The following is a 26,259-nucleotide window of genomic DNA, read 5'->3' as shown; positions in this document are numbered from 1 at the left end:
AGTGGTGGATACAAAGTGAAGTAGCAGAACAGCACAAGCTCCTCAGGATACTTTCAGTCTCTAGGATAAGTTACTTAGCAGTATCACACAACAAGGGGGACCCTGCATGTCAGGCAAGAACTGATGTAGTAACCCTGTGGGAAACTACACAACTCTTGTCCTCTTGGTATTGGGTAACCCACCTTTTAGTATAGGCCTGTACTACACAAGTTGGTAGGATGGCTGGGCAGCCAGGCATATCTCAAGAGGGGTAAATGTGAGCTGTAGAGCTGTAGCATTGAAATCATAAAAAATAAATAAAGAATTCGTCCAAAAGAACATGAGTATTTTGTTCGCTAATGTTGTAGCATTGAAATCCACAAATACAAGTATCCAAATAGCACTTACACTCAAGGTTTCTAGTTAAAATAATTATTTATTTAATGGGCAGTTTTAAATCAACATTCTTTAAAAAGGGACAATGTTCGCAACACTCAAATACACTTTACCTTCTTAGAATCAACACAAAGCAAGTGAATACTCTTTAGAGATGCTTCATGCACACTTCCTACACCCTGAGGTGACTTCACTAACTAGGACAGTGTTGACATTTATTTATCACTTTGGCACTTGGTAAATTCTGAGTTTGATAGAAATTAAAGGGAAAGGAAGGAAAAAGGTTAAACGGGTTCTCAGAGCATGTGAGCACTTTTAAATCTTCCAATGAAGTCTAGATAAAAACCTTTCCCAGCAATATTAGTTAAAAAACAATGTATCACCTATGAGGGACAGTAAGAATCAAAGTCAATGGGTTAGAAGAGTCTGCAGGGAGCTAGGACATCCAAAGTCAATTGGAACACAGCCTATGGACCTGAGGCACTTCTTAGATAGTAAAAAAGTCTTGCACAAAGTTAAAGAGTTGGTTGTAGAAAAATCACTGTAGGGGCACCAGCTGTTGCACTTGTGAAAGCTACAGCTGAATTCAAATCCCGAAAAGCAGCTACTGCAGGTCTCAACTCAGTTAAGTACCCCAAAGTCAGAACGGTACCTTTTTGTAAGAAGGGAATCCAGCTGGCTTCTGTCTGGTTGCAGTGATGCAGATCCTGTGTTCCTGGGCCTCAGTCGTGGGCACAAGAGGGAGGATGTCTGGAGGACTCTTGCACAGCAAATCAAAAGTCTGAGGCAGCTATGGGCGTTCTTTGGATCAGCGGCACTTTGCGGTTTCAGCGTTCGGTAAACAGCACCACTGTGGATGTTGGACACCGGTTGGGCTTCCTTCACTCCTTGATTACAGCACTCTGGTGAGGCCATTCATGCTTCGGTCGCCCTGCTTCGGGAGGGTCCTCAGGAGATTACTAGAGCTTTTGGCTGGCTTACAGACGTTGCACTCGACTACGGATTTCTGGAACCCTGGCACTCTGTTCCAACATCAGCAAAGTAGTACAGCCAGTTGGGGAAGGTCTTCCAGGAAAGTTTGTCTCGGGGTTAGTTAGTCACACTAACCCAAGGGAAGAAGTCATCCTTTCCGTAGCTTCTCTTGTCGATCAGAAAAAGGAGTTTCAGCACAGCAATAGGGCTTCACCAGGCGGTTGAACGGTCCAGGACGATGCAGCAAGCTTTGTTCATGGTTTCTTCGTCGGGGTGTTCTTCCCAGAGGTCGACTCTGTCTTCAGTCCATGAAGCCTCACCTTTTAAGTAGGTTTCTCCCATTCATGCACAGCCTAGCTGTCGCTCACAAAGCAAGGTGGCTGTAGCCAATCAGCACTGGGTGCATTCAGGTTTCCCTGGAGACTAAGGACAGGGGAGTTTCGGGCACCTCCATCACTTCCTTCCCTGCCAGACACACATGAGCCAGAGGCGGGTTTCAGTACTGAAGCCAACCAAAGGCAAAAGGAACAAAAGGTTTAAACCTGATTTGGCGCGCCGAGTAAAAACTAAGAAAGACCTCACAAACGAGAAATGGCGAAATTTGACACAATGGTCACCCATGGGTGGTATACTGCAGCTGAGAGTTTAGCCTGCGTTAGAAAAGCACAATGGTAGGAAAATTAAACCCCTGCCACTAGCCATTTAAAGTAGTGAGGGTAATATAAAAATATGGTAGGAAAAGGGGCTACTAAGTAATCCCCAACACACCACATGAGATGGGGTGTGCTAGACCTACAAAGAGAAAAGGTAAGTAAAGTCAATTTCACTTTACTATTCTTGGGGACAGTAGTTCACCCGAGAAAAGGTATTTAAACCTTATGAGAAATCTAACTATTTCTCTGTGACACAGCACTGAAGGTGCTGTATGTCACCATACAAAAAGTAGATGCCTATGGAGTTTGTCAGACTCCAAAAACAAAGGAAAAAGATCATCCAAATCAGATCAAAAACACATGACGGAGTGAGAAAAAGGTCTCACTCACTCCAGGGTAAAAATGAAAAGTCCAGCAAAAGAGCTGGGTGTCTTTAAGGTTGAAGGGAATCGGCAGAGAAATGAGAATTCTCCCTAACACTGCAAAATGACACCCTTGAGGGACACAAGCGGGCAAGCTTGGGTCAGCGGTAGAGTGGACACTCTGGACACCTTTTCACGCACTCTAGTCGCTCTGGAGCGACTTCTCAGTTCAAGCTAAGTTATTTCTTTCACCCCACAGTACCTTAGGTTAGATGAAATTGAGGTAGCTGGATTCTTCTCTGTGCAGCAGTGACGGACTGGTCTCCTGATTCCTCGGTCTGGTGACGAAAGGAAGGACTGTGAATGGGATGCCTCAGCAACAGTCTCTAGAGAGGACCCTTGGCACAGATTTCTTTGTCTCCTTGGTCAGTTGGCAGCTTCAGTGCCTTTTGCTAAGCACCAGCAACGGATGGAAATCTCCTGGTCAATCTTCCTCACTTCTGAAGTTCTGCACTCTGGTGAGGGGACTTAGATGAGTCGGATTGTGCCTCTGGAGGTCCAACTGGCACTCACCTAAGTTCCAGATGGATTCGACCCTTCAAAGATGTTGCACTGCAAATGGCTCGTAGGTCTCCTGGTATTCACTGTCTGAATCTCTAGAGAGGCACAGCACTTCGGGAGATGGCCCGATTTGCAGTTAGTCTCTGGGCTGGTTGGTCCCACCATTAGAAAACGGGGTCAGCACAGCAGTGGTTGCTTCAGTGATTTGAAGCGTCTGCAGGCGTTTCTGGTCGTCTTCAGATTCCGTTCTTCTGTTCCAGGGGTGGTTAGGTAAGATTTTCATAGAAATGGTCAATCTTCCTGACCTGGGTGAACCCCAGAACTTTTTGCTTTATACCTCTGTGAGTGGGAACCTTTTTCCACACTCACAGAATCTTTTACTCTGTTTATGGGTGTCATTTTTTAGATTCTCCATGGTGTCTTTTTAAAGTTATCCTCTTTAACAACTTTTTGGCAATAAGTGCCTGTTGTTGCTGGGCTGCCCTAGGGGCTCCCCTTTTTAACTTTCTTTGGCTAACCTTGAGAGAACTACAGTTCCCAAGGGTAGAACAGATCTTTGGATCCCATTTACATTTTATTTTGTGAAACCAGCACACCCCACCTTATGTGGAGTTTGGGAACAAGCGGACCGTCATGAAGGCATTGAATCTTTACAGGTGAAGATCGGCCTGAGTGCGGAATCCACCCTTAATCTATTGGTGATATATAGGCCCCTCTCTCTCGTCGAAGATTTTACTCCAGCACTATCCAACCATCTCATATCCTGCCTTAAACCTAACTTTTGCTTCCTTCTGATGGGCGATTTCTGGCTAGCCCATAAGGAAGACATGAGGGGACTTGAGCTAGAGACAGTGTAGGCTTCAGCCAAAGAAATCTCCTTCCCACTCACAGCCTGGGCATATCTTGGATTTGGTCTCTGCCATTAATGTGGGTACCACAGACCCGCTGGTATCACCCTCCCCATGGTCTGACAACTTCTTTTTACACTTTTCTTCCCAGTCAAAATTAGAGGCCAAACCACTCTGGGATCTATAGGTATAAATCCCAGACTTCTTACGCTGGGCAAAGTGACTCCACTATTGAGCCCTGACATACATTTTACTTCCTTCTCTTCCGTAACTGGGATGGTTAAAACCCTGATGTCCAACCTGGACAACATCACCAATACTCTGGCCCCTGAGAAACAGACACTTATTAGGCCCTCCATGAAAAACAAATCGTGTTTCTCCACTGATTTGCAAAAGGCAAAATCAAATATTATCAAACTGTTTCATGCGTGGAAAAGGAACCCCGGGCCGGCCCCCCTTGAGCCATACAAAGTCGCTGCTAGAAGTTATAAAGTTGCTATTCAGGTTGCAAAAAAGAACTTCTTCAATGCCAGGATCTTGAACGCTAAATCAGAGACCAAAGAACTCTTTAAAATCCTTAAAGAGCAGGAGACTACATGTGCACCTGATCTTGGGCCAGTAGTGAAAGATATGGCATGGTGTCAGAGCACTTGCACTACCACCTGGCTTTACCGTACTCAGACAAGACAGGCCAGATCGAATAGTAGGCGGAGTAGCCCTCATCTACAAGGAGAACCTCCAGCTCCGACCTGTCAGTCACCCCTCGACCAACAACTCTGAGCTCTTATCGGCCAAACTCACACTGTCACCCAACAGCACCATCAACATTCACCTAATATACCGCCCCCCAGGCAACACCCCAGACTCCCAGGATAACATCATTCACATCCTCAGCAATAATATCAAAAGCTCCACCAAAACCCTTCTACTAGTAGACTTCAATCTCGGATTCAACGATACCAAGGACAAATCTGCAGCCACTCTCACCAAGGAACTTAATGACCTGGGCTTCACCCAAAAAGTAGAAAGTCCTACTCGCGCCAAAGGCCGCATTCTTGATTGGATTGCCGACCATAACTGCCTCTCCAAATTCACCTCTAACTCCTCACTGCCCTGGACAGACCACAACTGCACCGAGTTCTCTATTCCTATCACCAAAAACCACAAAACTCTGACCCCTGCTATAGCTGCACAAGTCAGAAGCTCAAAAAAACTCAGAGGATAACCTGCACCCATACCTCAATACCCCCGAGTTAGCTCCCCTATTTGCCAATGACCCCAATATCCTAGCAGACATCTATAAAGATGTCATCACCAAAGCTATCAACGAAATAGCACCACTCGAATGGAAAAAAGAGAAGAAATCTCTACACACCAACTCATGGTTACTGAAGAACTGCACTCGATGCGATCCCACAAAAGAGCAGCAAGAAAAAACTGGCAATCTGACCCCTTCAGCAGTTCCAAAAACAAATTCAATTTAATCTCCCACCAGTACAAGATAGCTATCACCGATGCCAAAGCCAACTCTTTAAACACACAAATCTGTAATGCCAAATCACGCTCTAAAGAGATCTTTGCCATTTTTAATGAGCTCATCTCTCCCCCCCGCCCCATACACCGGACGAAATAATCAAAGATGAAGCTTGGTGTACCAGCATTCAAGCTGCCATGCTACACAAAATTGACCTTCTCAAAAATAAAATCAAAGACCACTGCAAAGCACTTCCTCAACAGACAGGAACTAAACCTACCAACTCCCCACCCACCTCGTCCAAGCCCACCATACCTGACTTCTCCTTCAGAGACGTCACTGAATCAGAAGTTATCAACCTACTAAAAAATCTCAAACCATCCCCATGCAAAGGCGATATTTGCCCACCAAAACTCATCAAAGACTGCGCAGACTCCTTTGCGCCGCTCTTTACGGCATTCATCAATGCGTCCTTTAAAACCGGCATCATCCCAGCTAACCTCAAAGAGGCCTGGGTCCGGCCTCTCCTGAAAAAAAAAAACTACTCTCGACCCCTTACAACCAAACGACTACAGACTAATAACCACAGTGCCATTCCTCCTGAAATTACTGGACAAAGCCGCACATTGCCAAATCCAACACTTTCTGGAAACCCACTCCATCCTCGGGACTAGGCAATCAGTCTTCTGGAAATTACATGGCACAGAAACAGCCGTGGTGGATCTGAAGAGTCAGATCACCCAAATCATGGACCAAGGCAAGCCTGCTCTTCTGCTCCTTCTAGATCACTCAGCCGCTTTCGATCTGGTTGATCACAAGACTCACTTCACACCTCACACACTCAGCCATTTTCTCTAAAGAATCAGCTCTCTGGATCACCTCCTTCCTAGAGGGAAGAGCCATGAAAGTCTTCTCGGACATCGCCAACGCCACTCCCACGACAATCAACTATGGGGCCCCTCAAGGATCATGCACTGCACCCACACTCTACAACTTGTTCACCAAGCCCCTCTTTGACAAACTCAACTCATACGGCATCACATACACGAACTACGCCGACGACACACAAGTACTTCTACCCCTTTCAGGATCATAATTCGAAGACGCCAAGGCACTCCACACAATCTACTCCATCATCAAGGCATGATGGCAGTTAATGGCCTTTGCCTCAATGGAGACAAGACTGAAATCATGATATTAGGTCAACAGAACACCCTAGACAAACTTGACAAACTGTACGCTAACTTCTCCATTGACAACTCCATCATCCCCGTATCCACAGCCGTAAAGACACTGGGAGTATACCTTGACTCTTCACCATCTATGACTAGACAAGTCAGCGCAATCACTTCCTCATCTGCGCACACCACCAAACTCATAAACGCCATCAAGCCTTACCTCTCTAAACCCAACTGCCTCTCTATAGCGAGAGCAAATATTGGAGCCAAACCGGACTACTGCAATGCACTCCGAGCAGGCATATCAGCCAAAAACCTAAACAGACTACAAGTCACGCAGAACAATGCTCTCCGGGCCGCTCTTAGTATCCCAAGAAGAGAGCATGTCACCCATGACAGGCACTCAGCCCAATGGCTCCCGGTCAAAGAGCGGATCACTCTCAAAATCCTCACCCTCACTCACAAATGCCTCTCTCTCTCCGCCCCGTCTTATCTATCAGAAACCATCTTCAAACCATCCTCCTCCCGTCCCACCAGGACGCAATACTCCAACCTACTCTGCATCCCATGCATCAAAAAAGCCAAAGCCAGAGGTCTAAGTTTCCCCTACATTGCAGCCAAGACCTGGAACGCTCTTCCTGCAGACATTAGAGCGGAAAGCTCACTCCCTATTTTTCGCAGGAAACTGAAAACCTCATTCCTTGCAAAATAATAGGAAACTCTCAGGAATCCTTGTAAATATACTGCATTGCTAATGTGTACAGGTCTACTGTAAATATTGCATTTGTATGTAAATATTGTATCCTATGTAACTAAGGTATTGTCTGTAACAAGCGCCACAATGCCCCCGGGCTGACGTGTGCTCTACAAATCTAAATAAATAAAACATTTAAAAAAGAGCATACAGGACGCCATGACCAAGAAACTCCACGACATAAAGGTCAATATATCAACTCAGAAAGAGCACGCACTACTGAACACGATACAGCTGAGCGCCGAAAGCTTCAAAAGATGCCCTTCCATTCCCCAATTTAACTTTACACCCATCTCTCTGGAGGAACTCTCAGAGGTTGTGGCTCATCTCAAAACTACTAGTTGCAAAGATGACGCATGCTGTGCTGTCATCATAAAGTCCTGCTAGCCTCCCCCCGTCTCTTCTGCCAGCAATTGTCAAATTTCTTAATACTTTCCTTATGGGGGGGTTTTGTTCCAGAAGACCTGAAACAATCCTGGGTGACTACCCTACTGAAGAAACCAGGTCTTCCTCATGGGGACCCTTTAAATTACAGACCCATTATTAATACAGTTTTCCTATTAAAGATTCTGGACCGCGTAGCATATAAGCAAGTGGCCTGTCATCTTAACAACTTCCCGGTCCTGAACACCCGGCAATCGGGTTTTAGGGCAGGTCACAGCACAGAGACGGCCCTTCTTGAGTTGAAATCAAGGCTCCAGGAGCCTTCCTTCTATGCTTATGTTACTGGATCTCACTGCAGCGTTCAACCTGGTAGACTATTCCCTACTTGTCTCCAGGCGGTGGCAAATTTCTCCACTGCCGCATCCCGCTGGGTTTCGTCATTTTTGACGAATGGAAAAAGTAGTCTGTTCTGAGTCAGCAGAAGCAGTCATTAGACCAATCGATTTTGGTGTTCCACAGGGGGCGAGTATCTCCCCCTGTATATACAATATTTTCACGGCTCCCTTCTTTGCAATGCTGGATCAGGAAGGGATACGTTTTACCAACTTTGCTGACGACACTCAGTGTGTCATCCCCCTGACTGGCAGTCATAAATCTGACCAGGAAAGTCTGAACAAAGCCTATGCCAGCATAGACAATTGGATGGCCGTGAATGGCCTAGCACTTAATAGGTCTAAAACAGAACTACTTATTGTGGGATTACCAGCCATCCTATCTAACCTGAGCCAGGACTATGAAACTTTCCAACTTGACAATGCAAAGATCACGCCATTGAAAAAAGTCGAGTCGCTAGGAGTTATCTTCGATCAGAACCTTTCTATGAAGGCTAAAGAAGGGTGTTTGGTTTCATCTGCTGCCTATTATATCAAACTGTTTGCTCACCTATGTCCCTTCATAACCAATATCCCCTTTGTTTAGTTTCTCATGTAACATTTTTATGTTACCCTTTCTACAATTAATAGCTGGTGGCAGTGGTTTACTTTTTACTACTGTTGTGTGTTTTTACCGCAGGCTGCGTTCGCAGCTTCAGTAAGGCACCCAAGTGTGCCCATTTTGTCAAAATGGCCCCAGTCTTCTTTTTTTGCCATTTGTTGCTGCAAAGGTCCTTCTTGAGATTTGCTCTGTGCGCCAAACCAGGTTTGGTCCCTTTGTACATTTTGTCTTTGGCGGGATTCACGATTGAAGCCTGCCTCTGGCTCCAGTATGTCTGACAGGGGCAGGAAGTGAGGGAGGTGCCCGAGGACAGGCACCCTGCTGTGTGATTGACAGTTAGGCTGGAATTAATGGGAGAAACCTGCATAAAAGGCAATGCTTTTTGCTTGGAAGGAAGTCGACCACTGGACGAAGGAATCTGAAGAAGAACTTGGAAGAGACGCCTGCTGCAACTCTGTTTGTTTGCCCGCTGAAGCCCTGCTGCTGTGCTGAATCTCTGAATTCGCCTCAACTAGAGAAGCCCTGCAAGGACCACTTCTCCCCTTGGGTTGGTGGGACCAATCGACCCCAAAGTGAACTCGTCTGGACATCCTCTCGGAGCTGCCTGCATTTACACTGCTGCTGGAACCGAATTGCCAGAGAGAGGAACACCAGATTGAGTGCATGGCTTTTAAGTCAGACCCAAGCTCGAGGAAGATCCTCTGGACTCCCAGGAAGCAGGACTGACACAGCCTGAGCCACCTCAAAGGAGTGCTGGACTCCAGATCCGAGGAAAGTCCGAAGTAGTGTCCGAGAACCGCAGTGGCGCTATTTGCTTTAGACAAAAGGAGCTTGTTAGGGAGAATTCTCAAAATGTGCTAATTCCTATCTACCTTAGAGACCCCCAGCTCTTTTGCTGAACTTTTGGACTCTGTACTTTTTAATTCTATGTGTAGAAACTCATGTAGCAGTCGTGCTACCCTTTCCTCTCAAAATGCCTGGTGGCAGAGGTTTTACAACAAACTACCATGATTTTTCCCAACCGCGAACACCAAAAGCGTTAAATCGCGTGAGCCATGTTTTTCAAGATGGTGTCTGAGCCTCCTTTGTTTAAACCAGTCCCGGTCTTCTTTTTTCATCATTTCTTTTTGGAAAGGTCCTTCTAGAGTTTTTCTGCGCACCAAACCAGGTTTGGTCCCTTTGTTCTTACGCAGGACTGAAGACCGCCTCTGGAGCCTGAGTGTCTGCGGTGGTCAGGAAGTGAGGGAGGTGCCCGAAACTCCCTGTGCCTAGGAGACCCAAATGCATTCTGGCGTGATTGGCTGGCTGACTGTCTGCCAAGGACAGACACCCTGCTGGGTGAGTGGCAGCTAGGCTGGAATGAATGGGAGAAAACTGTTTAAAAGGAGAGTCGACCACTGGAATGAAAGAACCGAAGACGAGCTGGAAGAGGACGACTGCTGCAACTCCTGGACCGTTGCTTTGTCTGGTGAAGCCTTGCTGCAGGTCAGAATTGCCAAGTTCACCTCGACAGAGAAGCCCCTTCAAGGACGACTTCTTCCTTTGAGTTGGTGGGACCAATCAACGAGACCCCTGGGGGCAAATGGGTGATCATCTGCCCCCAGATGAGGGGATATGTGAGAAAAAAATAATTATACAAAGGAAATGGGGAGTGGGTGGAGGACCACTAGCCACCACATATTTTTTTGGGGACATGAAAGGGTGGTGGCGCTCTCCCTCCCACCCCAAGTGGAAAGGGGGGCACCCCTTGTAGCCCTCCCTGGGGGTAGGTTTCTGCTCCCAGGGAGGAGTACATGAGATGGCCCCCCATCCAATTGGGGAGGGGGGGCACCAGGAAAGTATCGGGCCTGCATGTTAAGGCCCCCATGTGGCAGATGGGTGCCCACCTGCCCCTAGGGAATGGGCCCAAGGAAAAAAAGGGAAAATAATGGATGGTGTTGGGGGGAGTGCCGCCCCACCCCCACTAGACCACCAGGGAATTGTTTTTATGGAAAGGGGGTGTCCCTTCCCCCACCCACCCAAAATGGACTGCAGTTATCTGCTCCTAGGAAGGGGCATTTGACCCCAGGGAGGGGTGCATGAGATGCCCCCCTCTTTTCCACCCCCATGGAGGGCCGATTGAGATGCCCCCCCCTTGCAATTGGTGTGGGGGAGAGGGCCACCCCCCTTTACATTAGAACATTTGCAGAGGTTTAGTGTGCCTCTCAGCCCCCACCTAAAGTGTAGTCTACCATTTTCAATTTTTTTCTTTGTTTACTAAACTTCCCTTGGCGCAGATGGGCACATTGGTGTGCAATCTTCCCCCAGGTATGCCCCTGGGGGCAGACCTTAGTGCCCCACCCACTGGGGGGCCTGTCCCTTGTTTTATGGTGGCCCTCTTCCCCACCCTAAATGGTGAGGGAGCACCTCATGCAGCCGTACGTAGGTGCCCAAGGGAGGCATGCATGAGGTGCCCCCCCATCCATTTGGGTATAGGTGCATTTCTGAGTCAGCTGGATGAGAAAGGTAGGGAGCATCCCATCTGCTTCATCAGCAGAATGCTGAAGGAACCAGAAACAAGGTAGGCAACCATTGAAAGAGAATGCTTTGCTATTGTGTGGTCACTAACCTATCACAAGGTTAACGCAGATGAAGGGGGAAAATCCTAAATTGTTAAGATGGTCAATCAGCCTACAGGGGTTTAATTTTATCATTGAACACAGGTCAGGGTGTAATCACCAAAATGCTGATGGTCTCTCCAGAATGTTTGACCGACTGGAGTAAGGCGATTCATCCAGGAGTGGATTAAATCCTCCTGTCCCTTAGTCTTGGCGGGGGTAGGGTGAGGTGTTAGGCAAGATTGTATGCAGTACCCTTTGCGAGACTACACCAACCTTGTCCTCCTGGCAATAGGAATACAATCTTTGGTTTAAGTCTGTGCTACACAGGTTGGTAGTGTGGCTGAAAATCCAGGCTTATCTCAAGAGGGGTCAATGCGAGCAGTACGGTTTTTACACAGAGATTCACAGTGGCAAGTATCAAAATAAACACTTGCACAAGGTTTGTTGATTAAATAATTATTAATTTATTTAACAGTCAGTTTGAATAAGCCTTCTTCAGAAGGGGGCAATATATAAGTAACACACAAATACACTCCGAAATACACACTCTTAGTTTCTCTAAATCAGCAAACACCCATTTTGGATGGCACATAGACACTTCTTACACCCTCGGGTGACTTAAATAACTAGGACACTATGGACATTTATATATCACTGGTACATTTAGAGCAATACTGCGATTGATGCAAAAGAAAAGAGGTTTTAGAATAAAACAAAGGTCTCACAAATTTTCAGAAGCAGTTAAGTACTTTTGAACCCCCAATGCAAAGTAAGTTAACTCTTTCCTGGAAGGAAGGTAAAAACGCACAGAGGGAAGAAGAGTCATTCAGGGAGCCAGGATAGCCAATGTACAGTACCTGGAGTCTGAAGAAAAGGTTCGTGCTGGCTTCTGTTCCTGTTGTTGTCCTGCAGATCCTGTTGTTCCTGGGCCTCAGTCGTGGGGACAAGAGGGAGGATGTCTGGGGACTCCTGCACTACGGTTTGAAGGTCGGCGGCAGCAATGGGCACACTCCAGATCAGCGGCACTTCGCGGTTTCAGCTATTCGCAAATAGCACCACTGCGGTTCTTGGACACTTTGTGGATTCTCCTTGCTTCTACGTTCCAGTACTCTGTTGAGGTGGCTCAGGCTTGTATAATCCTGCTTCAAGGGAGTCCTTAGGCTCTTCCTGGAGCTCGGGTCTGGCTTAAAGGTGATGCACTCGTTCCTGGTGTTACTGTACCCTGGCACTCGGTTCCAGCAGCAGCGAAGAAGTACAGCCGGCAGGGAGAGGTTTTGCAGTCGAGTACGTCTTGTGGTCAGTTGATCCCACCAACCCAAGGGGAGGAGAAGTCCTTTCTGGGCTTCTCTAGTCGATTAGAAATGTGGAGCTTCACCTGGCAAACCAACAGTCCAGGAGGGTGCAGCAAGCTTCTCTTCTAGTTTCTTCTTCGGTTCCTTCGTCCAGTGGCTGACTCTGCCTTCCTTGCCAAAGACCTCACCTTTTATGCAAGTCTCTCCCATTCATTTTCAGCCTAGCTGTCAATCACACAGCAGGGTGGCTGTTCTTGAAGGACAGCCAGCCAGCCAACCACCTTTTGGGTGCATTCCTGTAACCAAGGAGACTAAGCACAGGGAGTTTCCGAACCTCCCTTGCTTCCTGTCCTGCAAGACACGCTGGAGACAGAGGCGGGCTTCACCAGTGAATCCCACCAAAGACCAAAACGAACAAATGGACCAAACCGGGTTTGCCGCACATTGTAAATCTCAAGAAGGACCTTACTGTTAAACAAAGTTTGTATTCAATATCCTCTGGGAACACTACAAACAACTCTGACTACAGGTATAGGAAACCCAGCCTTTGGTATAAGCTTGTACTACACAGTTTTGGTAGCATGTTGAGCAGCCAGGCATATCTCAAGAGGGGTCAATGTGAGCTGTAGTGGAGCTACAAAGAGATTTACAGTTACAAGTGTTCAAGTAAACTTTTACACTCAAATTTTCTTGAATAAATAATTATTAATTTATCAGTCAGTTATAAAGCCTTCTTCAGAAAGGAGCAATAGAATAGTAACACACACATACACTTCAATACTGCACACTCTTAGTTTCTAAATCAGTAAACCCCCTTTTTGGATGATCCACAGACACAACCTACACCCACAGGTGACTTCAGTAACTACGGTGCTGGGGTCATTAATATCTTACTGTTGGCATTTAGAATACTCTTTAAAAGTTGGTAAAAGGTAAAGGTTATTAGAACAACAAGAAACCACAAATATTCTAAAGCAGGCAAGTACTTTTAGATTTTCCTAGAAGAGTCACTCAGTTCAATAGGCTAAGCCAAAGTCAATGGGCAAAAGTCTTGTATAGGATGAAGCACTTCTGGTAAGTAAATGGAAAAGTCTTTGCACAAGTTCTTAGGAGTCTTTAATGAAAAGAAGAATCAAATGTAGGGCCACAAGCTGATTAGACTTGTGAGTTGCAGAAGTGGCAGGCACTCTGCAGTAAGAGGTAAGTTCTCACAGACTTTTTACAGTACCTTTAAAGATGAAGAAAAGATGCAGCTGATGACTTCTGTTCCTGTGCAGTTCGGCATCTCTCACTGTTCATGGGCCTCAGTCGTGGGGACAAGAGGGAGGACGTCGGGGAACTCCTGCAATGCACTGGGACGGTCAAAACTCGCAACCGGCAAACCTCACGTTCAGTGGCTGTTCAGTGCTTCAGCTCCTCACGTCTACCTCAAATCGCAACACTGCAGTTACTGGCTGTCGTGATGGACTTTCCTTGCTTCTGGGGTCCCGTTGAGGGGGCTCAGGCTCGGTCAGTCCTGCTTCCTGGGAGTCCAGAGGATCTTCCATAAGCTCTAGGCCAGCTTAAAAGAAACACACAGAATCTGGTGTTCCTCTCCCTGGCTATACGGTTTCCAGCAGCAATTCTGTGCGAATTCAACCAGCTCCGAGATGGATGTCCAGGTGGCTTACTTTGGAGTTGATTGGTCCAACCAACTCAAGGAGAGAAGTCGCCCGTGCAGGGGCTTCTCTGTCGATGCGAACTTGGCGTTTCGGCACTGCAGCAGAGCTTCACCGGGCCAGCAGTTGCAGCAGGCGTCCTATTCAAGTTCTTTTCATCGGTTCCTTCATCCGGTGGTCATCTCTGCCTTCCAAGCCAAAAGACTTGCCTTTTATTCAGTTCTCTCCCATTCATTCCAGCCTACCTGTCAGTCACCCAGAAGGGTGGCTGTCCTTGCCGGACAGTCACCCGGCCAATCATCACAGAGTTTATTTGGGTCTCCTAGGAGACTAAGCACACATAGTTTCGGGCATCTCCCTCACTTCCTGTCTACACCAGACACTCTGGAGCCAGAGGCGGGCTTCACTCATGAATCCCGCCAAAGGCAAAATGATCAAAGAGGCCAAACCTGGGTTGGAACACAGAGTAAATCTCAAGAAGGACCTTTCCACAAAGTAATGGCGAAAAAAAGACCGGGACCTGTTTAAACAAAAGGAGGCTCAGACGCCATCTTGAAAAACAAGGCTCCCACGATTTAACGTTACCGGAGCTACGACTATATTGCGGTCGGGAAAAATCATGGTAGTTCCTTGTAAAACCACTGCCACCAGCCATTCTGAGAGGAAAGGGTAGCATTTGACTGCTACATGAGTATCTAGACACAGGGGATACAAAGTAACCCCTCCAGCACCCTATTGTAGGTCTAGGAATTTGAATACTAGTAAAGTCAATTTCACTTTACTTTACTCTGTGAAACAGTAGTTTATCCCAGAGAAGGTAGTTAAACCTTGGGAAAGCCTGAAAGGCTTCCCTGTGTCACTGCGCGGAGGGTGCTGTGTAAAACAATTGAAAAAGATGATGCCTATGGAGTTGGTCAGACTCCTTAACCAAAAGAAACAAACACAGAAAACACATTGATTTGAAAAGTTCAACGTCCCAAAGTTTAGCAAAAGAGCTGGAGGGCTCTAAGGTGGGAGGAATTGGCACATTTAAGAGAAATCTCCCTCACACCGCCTACAATCGAATTGCTGTCGCAGGAGTCACCAGACATCCTCCCTCTCGTCCGACGACTGAGGCCCAACACAGGATCTGCATCGCTGCAACCAGACAGGAGCCAGCTGGATCCTCTTCTTTGAAACCAAAGGTACTGTTCTGACTTTGGGGTACTTAACACATTGTCTGTAGCTTGCTCTTGTCAGTTGAGACTTGCAGTAGCTCCTTTTCTAGAGTTGATCTCAGCTTCACAAGTGTAACAGCTTGTGACCCTATAGTGATTTTTCTTCAACAAACTCTCTAACTTTGTGCAAGACTTTTGCTATCGAAGAAGTGCCTCAGCTCCATAGATTTTGCTCCAATTGACGTTGGCTTTCCTGGCTCCCTGCAGACTCTTCTATTTCATTGACTTTGATTCTTACTGTCCCTCATAGGTGATACTTTGGTTTTCAACTAATATTGCTGGGAAATGTTTTTATCTAGGCTTCATTGGAAGATTTAAAGTGCTCACATGCTCTCAGAACCTGTTTAACCTTTTTCCTTCCTCTAACCTTTCCTTTCTACAAACCTCAGAATTTACAAAGTGTACATATGATCTATGAATGCCATTACTGTCCTAGCTAGTGAAGTCACCTCAGGGTGTAGAAAGTGCGTATGAAGCAATCTCGAAAGAGTATCTACTAGCTTTGTGTTGATTCTGAGAAAGTATTTTAAAGTGTATTTGAGTGTTGCATATATTGCCCTTTTTAAAGAATGCTTATTTAAAACTGATTGTTAAATAAATAATTTTAACTAGAAACCTTGAGTGGAAGTATTATTTGGATCCTTGTGTTGGTGGATGCCATTGCTACAGCTCTAAAGCTCACATTTACCTTTCTTGAGGTCTGGCTGCTCAGTCACACTACCAAATTGTGTAGTACAGACCTACCAATAGGTGGGTTACCTAATACCAAGCGATAAGTGTTGTGTAGTCTCCCACAGGGTTACTTCATCAATTCTTACCTAAAAATGGTTGTACTCTCCATGAATAGAGGTGTCGTATATTAAATGTGTTTAATAGGGTTTGACTTCCCTCGAATTACTGTAAGGTATTCTGAAGAAGGTTCATGCTTTGGTCTGTGTACCTTCAAGCACTGAGTTGTTTTTATAATGTGTTTATGGCTCTACGACAAAGTACTTGCCCCAAGACATACCTTGGCCTAACTGTATCCAAAAAGTGCCCCACCCCTCGCCTCAAAAAAGTGGTCCGATTCCAAGATGGCCGCCGGCGCAGGGAGACGTGAGTGAGACTCGCTCCCGCCGGGCCTTTCAGCAGCACCGTAATTAGCAACGTTCCGGAGGGTGGCAGATCCTATACCCGGCACCGAATATCGTCCAAAGACACAGGACGCACACGGAAGAAGTCTCCCCGACCCCCGTCATCCAGAGACGCCACGGAGAGGAATCCCCCCCTCCCCCCACCGCACCAACGATCCATCCGACGCGGCCCAGGGCAGGGCCGGGGCGCAACAAGGGAACAGAGAGGCGGTTTGCCGTGCAGTACAGAGGAGGCCGGTGGCACGGACTGCCCGGGCGGGAGTGAACCCCAACACAGCAGAATCGGCGCCACCAGACACCAGCGAGCGCGCGGAGGTTGCGGGGGAGCAGCAAACAAACTCAACCCGATGCCCAGAGCTGAGGGGCGCCAGCAGTAGTCCCCCCGGCCCGGTGGACTGGAAGGTGAGCCCCCCCCATCTGCCAGATCTCCCCCCTGCGCAGCGGCGGGCGGACCCCGAGAGCTCTAGGGGGAATCCCGCATCCCCCCCCCCCACAAGGCCAGAACGGGCGGGAACAGCAGGACACCCTGACCGCGCAGCGCAAAAGGGAGAGTCAATCCCCCCCCCGAATCAATCACCATCGGCACAACTCAACGCACGCAGTAGGCCCTTCCTTGGGTCACCGCTCAGGCTAACGCTGCGCAGCCATCGAAGAGAGAGGGACAGTCACGGACAAAATCGCCAGTACTATGTCTAGAGCTAAAGTGAAGGGAGGGGGATCCCAACAGAACCAGCAATCTGCTAAGCAGGACTCCAACGTGGTACAGATGTGGGCGGTGGAGACCCCAGTATCGACGAGAAGTAGGCCCCCGGAGGCCATGCCGTCATTGCCTGCGACGGAAGCGGCCCACATCACCTCCAGCGACCTACCCCCAACAAAAGAAGATATGCACTCCTGGTTTAAAGAATTACAAGACAAGCTCATGTCGACAGTCCAGGACCAATTCGCTGCAATTAAACACGACATGCAGCAGGCGATCCATGATGTTAAACACGACATTGCGAACCTGGAAGAAAGGACAGATACCCTGGAAAAAATACTGCAGAACGCGGAAGAGGAGGCACTACAAAACAGCGAAACTCAAGAACACCTTGTCCGCTTGATCCACAACCTGGAAATACAGTGCGAGGACCTAGAAAATAGGTCCCGCAGATCGAACATTCGCATTAAAAATATGCCAGAATCAGTCACGGACAGGGATCTACGGAAAGCAGTGCAGGAGGTCTTCAGAGATATCATAGAAGCACAAGACTCAGAGGCAGTGGGGATTGACCGCATCCATAGAGTGGGCCCAAAGCGCACTGGGGCACCAGGGGAGAGACCCAGAGACGTGTTGGCAGCTATATCCTCCTACCCGCGAAAAGAACTCATACTACGGAGAGCGAGGCAGCTAGAACAAATCAGGATGAACGGGGTGGAAATTCAGCTGTTTCAAGACATATCTGCCATTACACTCCAGAAAAGAAGAGAAATGACCCCACTCACCCGAGAATTGGTCAAGAGAGAGATAAAATACAAATGGACATTCCCTTTCGGTCTACTGTTCGACTGGGAGGGTCAGCAAAGGAGGGTGACCACCATGGAAGAGGGGCTGAGCATCATGGACATCCAGATAGATGAACCGTCGACCAAATACGAAAACAAAAGGGGGGAACGGCAGAGCAGACCAGGGGGGTGGGAAAGGGTCAGCCAAAAAAGGAAACGGCAAGGAAGGGGAATCGAAGTGTCAAATAAAACAACCGAACGGACGTGAATCCACAGCTAAAGATACTCGGTGCCCAGAGGCTGAACACGGAACAGCACCCAATGATGGAACCCGGACTGAACAGAATCATTAGGCCCGGTGTGGTACCGGAACGACTTACATCAAGGCCAAGGGATGACGAGGGGTTTAGGACTCCCCGCACGGTTCGCCTCGAGTCTACAGAGGGCAGGGAGTGATAGGCGGAACGCCAGAGCTACCTTAGGTACCCGGGCCCTCCTCGGGAGCACAAGTTGGAATACAGTTAAAGGTTGGGGACATTCTTACAGTTTGGGGGGGAGGGGTGGGTGGGACGTTTCCGTTCCGGAAGAGAGAGGGGAATGGTGAACTCAGGCGAAAGGAGCACCCAGAAAGGGCATATGAAATGGGGAAGATAAGATTCGTAACATTAAACGTAAGGGGTCTGAACTCTCCCGTGAAACGGCAAAAAGTGGAGAACATGTTAAGGAAGGAAAAGGCTGAAGTGCTACTGCTCCAGGAGACACATATCAAAGTACAGGATAGGGGGAAAATTCGCCTCAGAGGCTATGAAATATTGGCACAATCCAACGCAGCGGAGAAGAGAGCGGGGGTGATGATTGCAATTAAGGAGGGTCTGGAAGCAAGCCTGATTGACAAACTATCCGACAAAGAAGGACGGTTCGCCTTTGCCAATATCAAACTCCACAACGCCACACTGACACTAGCCTCAGTATATGCCCCTAACACGGGCCAAGACGGCTTCCTGAGAGACACGATGGGGAGGCTGGAGGAGTACGCGAAAGGTGAAATAATCATAGGAGGGGACTTTAATATGGCCTGGCATCCTCAGATTGACAGGAGCGGGTGGGCCCCACCACCAAGGCGCCCCGTCGGATCGACTTAAACGACGGATGGAGGGTATGGCATTGTGCGATGCATGGAGAGAACACAAGGGTCAAACCAAGGGATACACATATTACTCACACGTCCACAACACAATGTCAAGAATTGACTACTTTTTGGTTGTCAGTGGGGAAACTGGGTAAAATTCAAAACATGGAACTGGGACCCATCTCTCTCTGTCAGACCACGCACCCCTCTGGATGGAACTGTCGACCCCAAAGAAAGAGAAAGGAATTTGGAGGTGGCAACTTCCACAGGAGATACTGTCAGACCCAGTGATGGGAGAATCCATTAGGGACAAGATCACAGAATTCTTTGAAAATAACGATACAGGGGAGACAGCCCTGAGTACGGTGTGGGAGGCGTTCAAGGCGGTAATCAGGGGCCACTTAATAGCCCTCAAAGCAGCGAGGGATAAACAATCACAACAGTGGGAAACTGAACTGGAAGAGAAGCTGTCAAAAATCCGGGGAGAACTACTGGCGAACCCCACCAGGAGCTTAAAAAGGTCACTTAAACACACAGAAGGGCAACTTGACCTCCTCCGTAGTAAGAAAGCCCAGAGATCCCTCTTATACCTCAAACAGAGATATTATATAAAAGCTAACAAGGCCGACCGATATCTAGCCCGTTTACTCTCGTCAAAGCGGAAAACTATGACCATCCGGAGCATTAAAAATACACAAGGAGATCTGCTGACGCGCACCGAAGATATAGGGGACACATTCAGGGAGTTCTACCAGGGCCTATATGAAACTAAACACCCAGATGAGGCAGACCAAAACAGATTTCTGACATCGATCCCCTTTCAAAAAATACCAGAAAAGGCCAGAACGGAACTTGAGGCCCAGATAACGGAAAGTGAAGTGAAGAAAGCAATAAAAGATCTCCCCCTCAACAAAGCGCCAGGCCCGGATGGCTTTACTGCCCCATTCTACAAAAAATACGAAGACCTCCTCACCCCCTTCCTCACTAGACTACTAAACACCTTTAGAGATAGTGGGAACATTACTCCATCCATGAATGAAGCTAATATACTGGTATTGCACAAACAAGGGAAAGACCCCACCCTCCCAGGCTCATACAGACCAATCACCCTGATCAATTTAGACTCAAAAATATACACAAAAATCCTGGCCGCCAGACTTTCCCCACTGCTTCCCTCTTTAATAAACCCGGATCAATCGGGATTCATACCAGGGAGGCAGACGCACGACAACACAAGAAGGCTAGTCCATCTAACTGAAAACATTAACATAACCCGCACCCCTGCAGTCCTATTATCTTTAGATGCAGAAAAAGCCTTTGACCGGGTTGAATGGTCAATGCTCTTCAAAACTATGGCACATATGGGATTCGGGACCCAATATATAAATATGATTAAGGCCAACTACTCCTCCCCATCGGCTAGAATAGCGGTAAATGGGGTGGTCACGGAGAGGGTGGAAATCTCTAGGGGAACGAAACAAGGCTGCCCTCTATCGCCGCTCCTATATGCGCTGTTCCTAGACCCATTACTAATTAAAATTAGAGAATCGGACCAAATCAAAGGGATCGAGATGGCGGGTAAACAACTTAAGGTAATAGCCTACGCAGATGACATGTTACTGGCACGCGAACGCCCAGCCCAGTCCATCCCTGCAGCATTCCACCTCCTTGAGTCATTCGGGGATATATCGGGTCTAAAAATAAACAAAAAAAAGTCCGAAATTGTACTCCTAGCCGGGAGCAGAGAATCACTGAATAGAGAAGCAGGGCAGTTTGGCCTAAAAGTTGCAGAGGAAGGTATAAAATATCTGGATATAACACTCACACAGAAGGTAGAGGCACTATACAAAAGTAACTACCCCCAACTCCTGGCAAGAATACAAAAAGAGCTAGAGCGGTGGTGCCCCCTAAATATCTCCTGGTGGGGAAGAATCCAATCGATTAAAATGAACATCCTCCCGAAACTGCTATATCACTTCCAATCCCTCCCGATCGTGATCCCTGATTCCTTTTTCAGGACACTGACAGTCAGTCTCATCTTTTATTTGGAATAGAAAACCCCCCATAGTAGCCAGATCAGTTCTCACATCCCACACTAAAGAGGGGGGCCTGGCGCTCCCTCACTTTAAGAACTATTACCAAGCGGCACAACTATGGATCCTGAAAGAATGTCTGGGAGACAATCAGCGAACGATCTGGGTGACCCAGGACAGAGCGATCGCAAGAACGCCATTGGAGGACTTGTTGTGGAAATCAAAACAGCATAGGCACCCGAACCTGCGCATCAGCGAGATCATGAAGGCCACAATGAATGCCTGGGACGAGCAGACACGGAAAGGGCATATTACCACGGCTCCGGCCCCGTTCACTCCAATCTGCAGGAATCCGCAGTTCCCACCAGGGACAGAGCACGGCGCATACGAGAACTGGGAGGAAGCAGGTTGTAGAAAAATTGGGGAAATGTTCGTGGACAAGGAACTGAGATCCTTCGCCGACTGCAAAACACTATGGAACCTCACAAATGCGGATAGATACAAATATGAACAACTCAGACACTGGCTGTCCTCACCCGAGATAACACACGCAGCGACGAGGGAACTTACCACCTTTGAAAAGTTTCTCCTTACCAACTCAGGAGACAAGAAACTAGTCTCCACTCTCTACAAATTCATAAATACACAGGAGGAAGACATAAAGTGGGCATATTTTAAAAAATGGGAAAAAAATCTGGGAGAGGACATCACACCACAACAGTAGCAGTCGCTATGGGCCGATATCCCCAAACTAACCCGAGCTGCCCAAACCAGAGAAATGTGGACAAAAATGATTACACAATGGCACTACACCCCAGAGAGGCTACATAGCATGTTCCCACATTCGTCTAACCACTGCTGGAGAGGCTGCACAGAAGTAGGCACATGGAGACACATTTGGTGGGACTGCCCAAAGGTCAAAGGCTTCTGGACAGAAGTAATATCAGAACTAAAGAAGATATATCCAGAAGCGGAACAATTTCCAGAAAAACTATGGCTCTGCGGACTTAAAGGGCAACATGCCAAAACACTCACTAAGGCGCAATGGAGGAGTCTTATGGGACTAGTCATAGCGGCCTGGGCCACGATCGCACAGGGATGGAAGAAGAAAGATCCACCATTTCTATACACATGGCTATATAAGGTCTAGTCCCAAATGACCATGGAAAAGATAACTCACAAGGGAAAGTTGGGGAATGTTCACTTTTGTACTATCTATGAAAACAATAAAATATGTTTAAAAAAAAAGAGTGGCCCACCCATTGCCTCACGGCCCTTGACCTCTGATGACATCACCGGAAGTGATGTCATTTGACCCCACCCAAAAGTGACATCCCGGGAAGCAATGAAACACGACCTTTCACCCCTTGACAAAGGGAAGTGGTATCAAATAGCATTGTTCCTAAGTACACTACGAAAAATATGGTTATGATTTCACTAATGTGATATACATTTCATACAAGAATGGATCACCATATGTATCATTAATATATGTGTGTAGAGAGCCATATTGTCAAATTACTGTGAATACAAGCAGACGTCCAAGGCCAAATGATGTTATTGTATACGCTTAAGCTCTTTTTGCAGATCTCACCCAAATCGCAGCAACGAGCGCTCAACCCACTGAGCTATCATATCGGCTATAGTAAAATGAGCACTTATTCTGTAGTGGATACCATTAAACTGGTAACTGAGATTTAACAGCAGACCAGCTAAGTTCATCTGCAGGCCTGGTGCAAAGTTGGCCGCATGTCGAGCCTGCGTGCATCTACTTTCAGGATTCAGAGGTTGGCAAAATAGGGAAAGCCGCACACTCACAGGATATCCCATACTCTGAGCACTCATTACCCCTTACTGTATGAGGTAACAAGTGCTCAGAGATGCAACCAAACATCCTTAACAGCATGCCAGGGAGATGGGAAAGATACACGTTACAACAAAGCATTCATTGTGGCACAATGAAGGCAATGGCCACTCGCTGTGCTATGGTGAAATATTTCTACACTGTACAGAAGCTTTTAGGCACATGGATTTTGTCTAGTGACCGACGACACCGAGATGGAATGTCTTGTGATGATCGTAACAGAGACAACGGCAGAAAAAAAATGCTTTCACACTTATTTATTTATTTTTTCACTTTTTTTTCTCCAAACTGGCCCAACGTGGGCAGAAACCGGCCCCCAGGGACTAGACAGGATTTTGGCCCGGCCACGAGCTGAGTGGCCGATGGGCCAATCCAACCCAACTGTATCTATAATAAACCTTTATTTTTTTAATACTTCTGGTTGTAAGTGTTTCAGTTGAACCATTTGTATGCTTCAGGCTCTATGTAAATCCCCACAGCCCTCTCTCCCTCCTAAGAAAAGCCTGGCTGCCCTGTCTACACTACCATGAACTCAGGCGGTACAGCCCTATACTAAGAGTGGAGTCTTGCATGGTCTCATTTGAATTGTTTTACTAAGCCCTTAGTTGGACTTCAGAAAAACTGTCCAAACACTAGTAAAAAGTCCTCGTAACATTTTTGCTTGCTTATTATGTAAAATAAAGGACTTATAAATTGTATTTTTATATACTTCCAATCTGACTTGAATTACTGGTGTTTCTCTGTGTGGACTCTTTCTGGCCCTAGACCACTCTCACACCCTTCTTGAGACTAGCCCTTGACTGCTCTATTACCTCACCTTGATTGGGTTTGGCTAACCTCTGTGCCTTTCCGGTTCACCATAATAGGGTGGCCTCCCAAAATCCTCTCACCACGGCTGATTTTGGAAATCCATTTTAAAATGAAGTAAAACACATTTTGAAAACTTTGCCCGAGTCAGATGCAACTCTTTACAAAACTCTGGATTAGTTTTGTTTGAAGTAATGTGGTACATTTGTTATGAAAAATGTGTGTTTCCATTTTAAATTATTGCCTAACATTTACCTTACATCCACAGATTTGACTCCTGGGAAGATTTTGAGGATGATCATGGGAAGGGGAAAGAGAATGGTTATCAAACTTTGCACAAAGTCCTGGAGCCTTTTCTATTGCGCAGAGTGAAGAAAGACGTGGAGAAGTCTTTGCCAGCCAAAGTGGAACAGATTTTGAGGGTGGAAATGTCTGCTCTACAAAAGCAGTACTATAAGTAAGTTATTTTATTTTTTTTGTTTGAAGACGGTGGGACCACCTTTCTGAAGCAGTCTTTACACAACACTTGTATTAATTTCAAGTGTGCTTAAGCCAGCATTAACAACACTAAACAAAGAGCAGATTATTTCACTGTGGAACATGGAAATAAAGGTGTACCTCAAGCAGTGTCAACCTGTGACCTATTTACTAAAACCCTTTTTTAAGCAAATTATGCTGTAGCCATTCCAACAACAATATGTACGACTTTCTTTTCATGATAAATTTGTACCATCCATTTAATTTCTCCCAGACCCCACAATTGGAAGTATTGCAGTTCTGCAATACTGGTAGAGGGATTTTTCAACAGTCCTCTGGTGAAGGGTGCCCAAACATTTACATAAAAGAAACACTATCAAAGAAACACTATTAAATGTATATTCAAAACATATATTATATTTACTCAAGAATCACTTTAAATACCTTGCACTCTACACTAGAACACTTAACAATACTTTACAAAGACCACTTCTTAGTTTGTAGTTGCTCATGGTTACATTTGTTGCAACTTTTGATATTAAAGACAGTTTTATAGTATCAATAATAACGTGCACTCGCAAATCTTAGCAGAAATACGGTAAATACATTCACTCTGCACACACATTTAAGAAAGTGACTTTTGGGAAGGATAACAGTTGGTTAGTGTTATATTAGTAGAGAGTCAGGTTCTAGAGGCAGTTTCTACTCACAAACAGCCTTTTAAAGTTCAAAACACAACCCTAGCTAAAACGGCATTTTGGAGAGGCTCAAAGTCTTGAACAGTTCCTATGGATTCTTTCTAGTCTCTAGGAAGGAAGATACAAGAATGCTTGAGCAACTTTGGAGACCCTAGGAAAGGACTTTCTAAAGGGACACAAGCAGCAGCTTGAGTCTGAGCTTAGGAGGGGGTTGCCCTGGACACCTCTACGTGCACTCCAACACTCTGGAGCGACTTTCTGGAATCAGGTAATCAATACCTTTTCCCCCACAGTACCTTAGATTAGAAGAAAACTTTTGTGATGATGCCTTGTTGCAGTTCTGGACCCGACCTCTGGATTCCTTGGTCTGATGATGAAAGGCAGGACAATGGACGGTTTTGTGGGAGGACCTCTGGCACGGCTTTCATCAACTGCTCAGGTCATTCTGTGGTTTTGGCGCCATTGCTGCACCACCACCAAAGGACGTGATTGGCCCAGTCAATCTTCTTCGGTTCCTGCGGTCCCATACTCGGAGGGGGTCTGGACAAGTTGTCTTATGTCTCTGGTGTGTCCTTGAGGGCCCAGCAAAGATTTGGACAGATTTGGCCTTTCCACAACGATGCACTCAAAATGGTCAGCAGGTCTAGAGTTAGACTTGGTACTGGTTGTTCCCCCAGTCGTCCTTTTCGGAGTTCCTCTGTTGCAAAGAAAACAGGGTCAGGACCGCAGTGGTCGCTTCAGTGTTGCAAAGGGTCTGCCCGCATCTCTGGTTGTCGTCTTCTCAAAACAATAAACAAAGGGGTCGTTTAGGATGTCAAAGAAATACAAGTCTGCTGCTGTGTCCAAAACAACCTTACACTAGGAACTCAAAGTAAGGTGAGAGGTAATCAAAGTTCCAAAGGTGCACAAACTAAAGTTTGTTATGGAGAATTTTCTTTTCTGTGCTGATTTCCTTTAACCTTAGAGAGCCCCAGCACTCTTGCTGGAATCTGGGACTTTTTTGATTTTTTGACCTCCTGAGTGAGTAGAGCTTTTTGCCACTCACTGTGTTTTTCTCTGACTGGGATTTTTACTGTTTAATGGAGTCAGGTAAAATCCTTAGGCATCTGCTTTTGGCATAGTGAGACACAGCCCTCTTTGTGCAGTGTCACTGAGGGATCTCTTTATTTTTAAATACATTTTTTTGTGAGAACTACAGTTGCCAAGAATAGTAGGATAACTTCTATCTAACCTTTTTTGTTGTGGGTCCAGTACACCCCACCTTATGTAGAGAACTGCAGGGTTATATAGTGACTCCTTATCCCACTTCTGA

General features: G+C 46.7%; 1 protein-coding gene across 4 annotated transcripts in view; it reads left to right on the top strand.

The window, feature by feature from the left end:
- CHD2 (chromodomain helicase DNA binding protein 2) overlaps nucleotides 1–26,259 on the top strand; it is a 1,289,637-nt gene that overhangs the window by 498,336 nt on the left and 765,042 nt on the right. For all 4 annotated transcript variants that reach the window (XM_069625070.1, XM_069625072.1, XM_069625071.1 and 1 more), the window contains one exon: nucleotides 24,041–24,229. In XM_069625070.1, the coding sequence (XP_069481171.1) occupies nucleotides 24,041–24,229 (189 nt within the window). The remainder of the gene's footprint in view (nucleotides 1–24,040; nucleotides 24,230–26,259) is intronic.

The sequence above is a fragment of the Ambystoma mexicanum genome, chromosome 11, assembly GCF_040938575.1.
Source record: "Ambystoma mexicanum isolate Mex_15411 chromosome 11, UKY_AmexF1_1, whole genome shotgun sequence".
Classification (NCBI taxonomy): domain Eukaryota; kingdom Metazoa; phylum Chordata; class Amphibia; order Caudata; family Ambystomatidae; genus Ambystoma; species Ambystoma mexicanum.
This window is presented reverse-complemented; position numbering and strand designations above follow the sequence as displayed.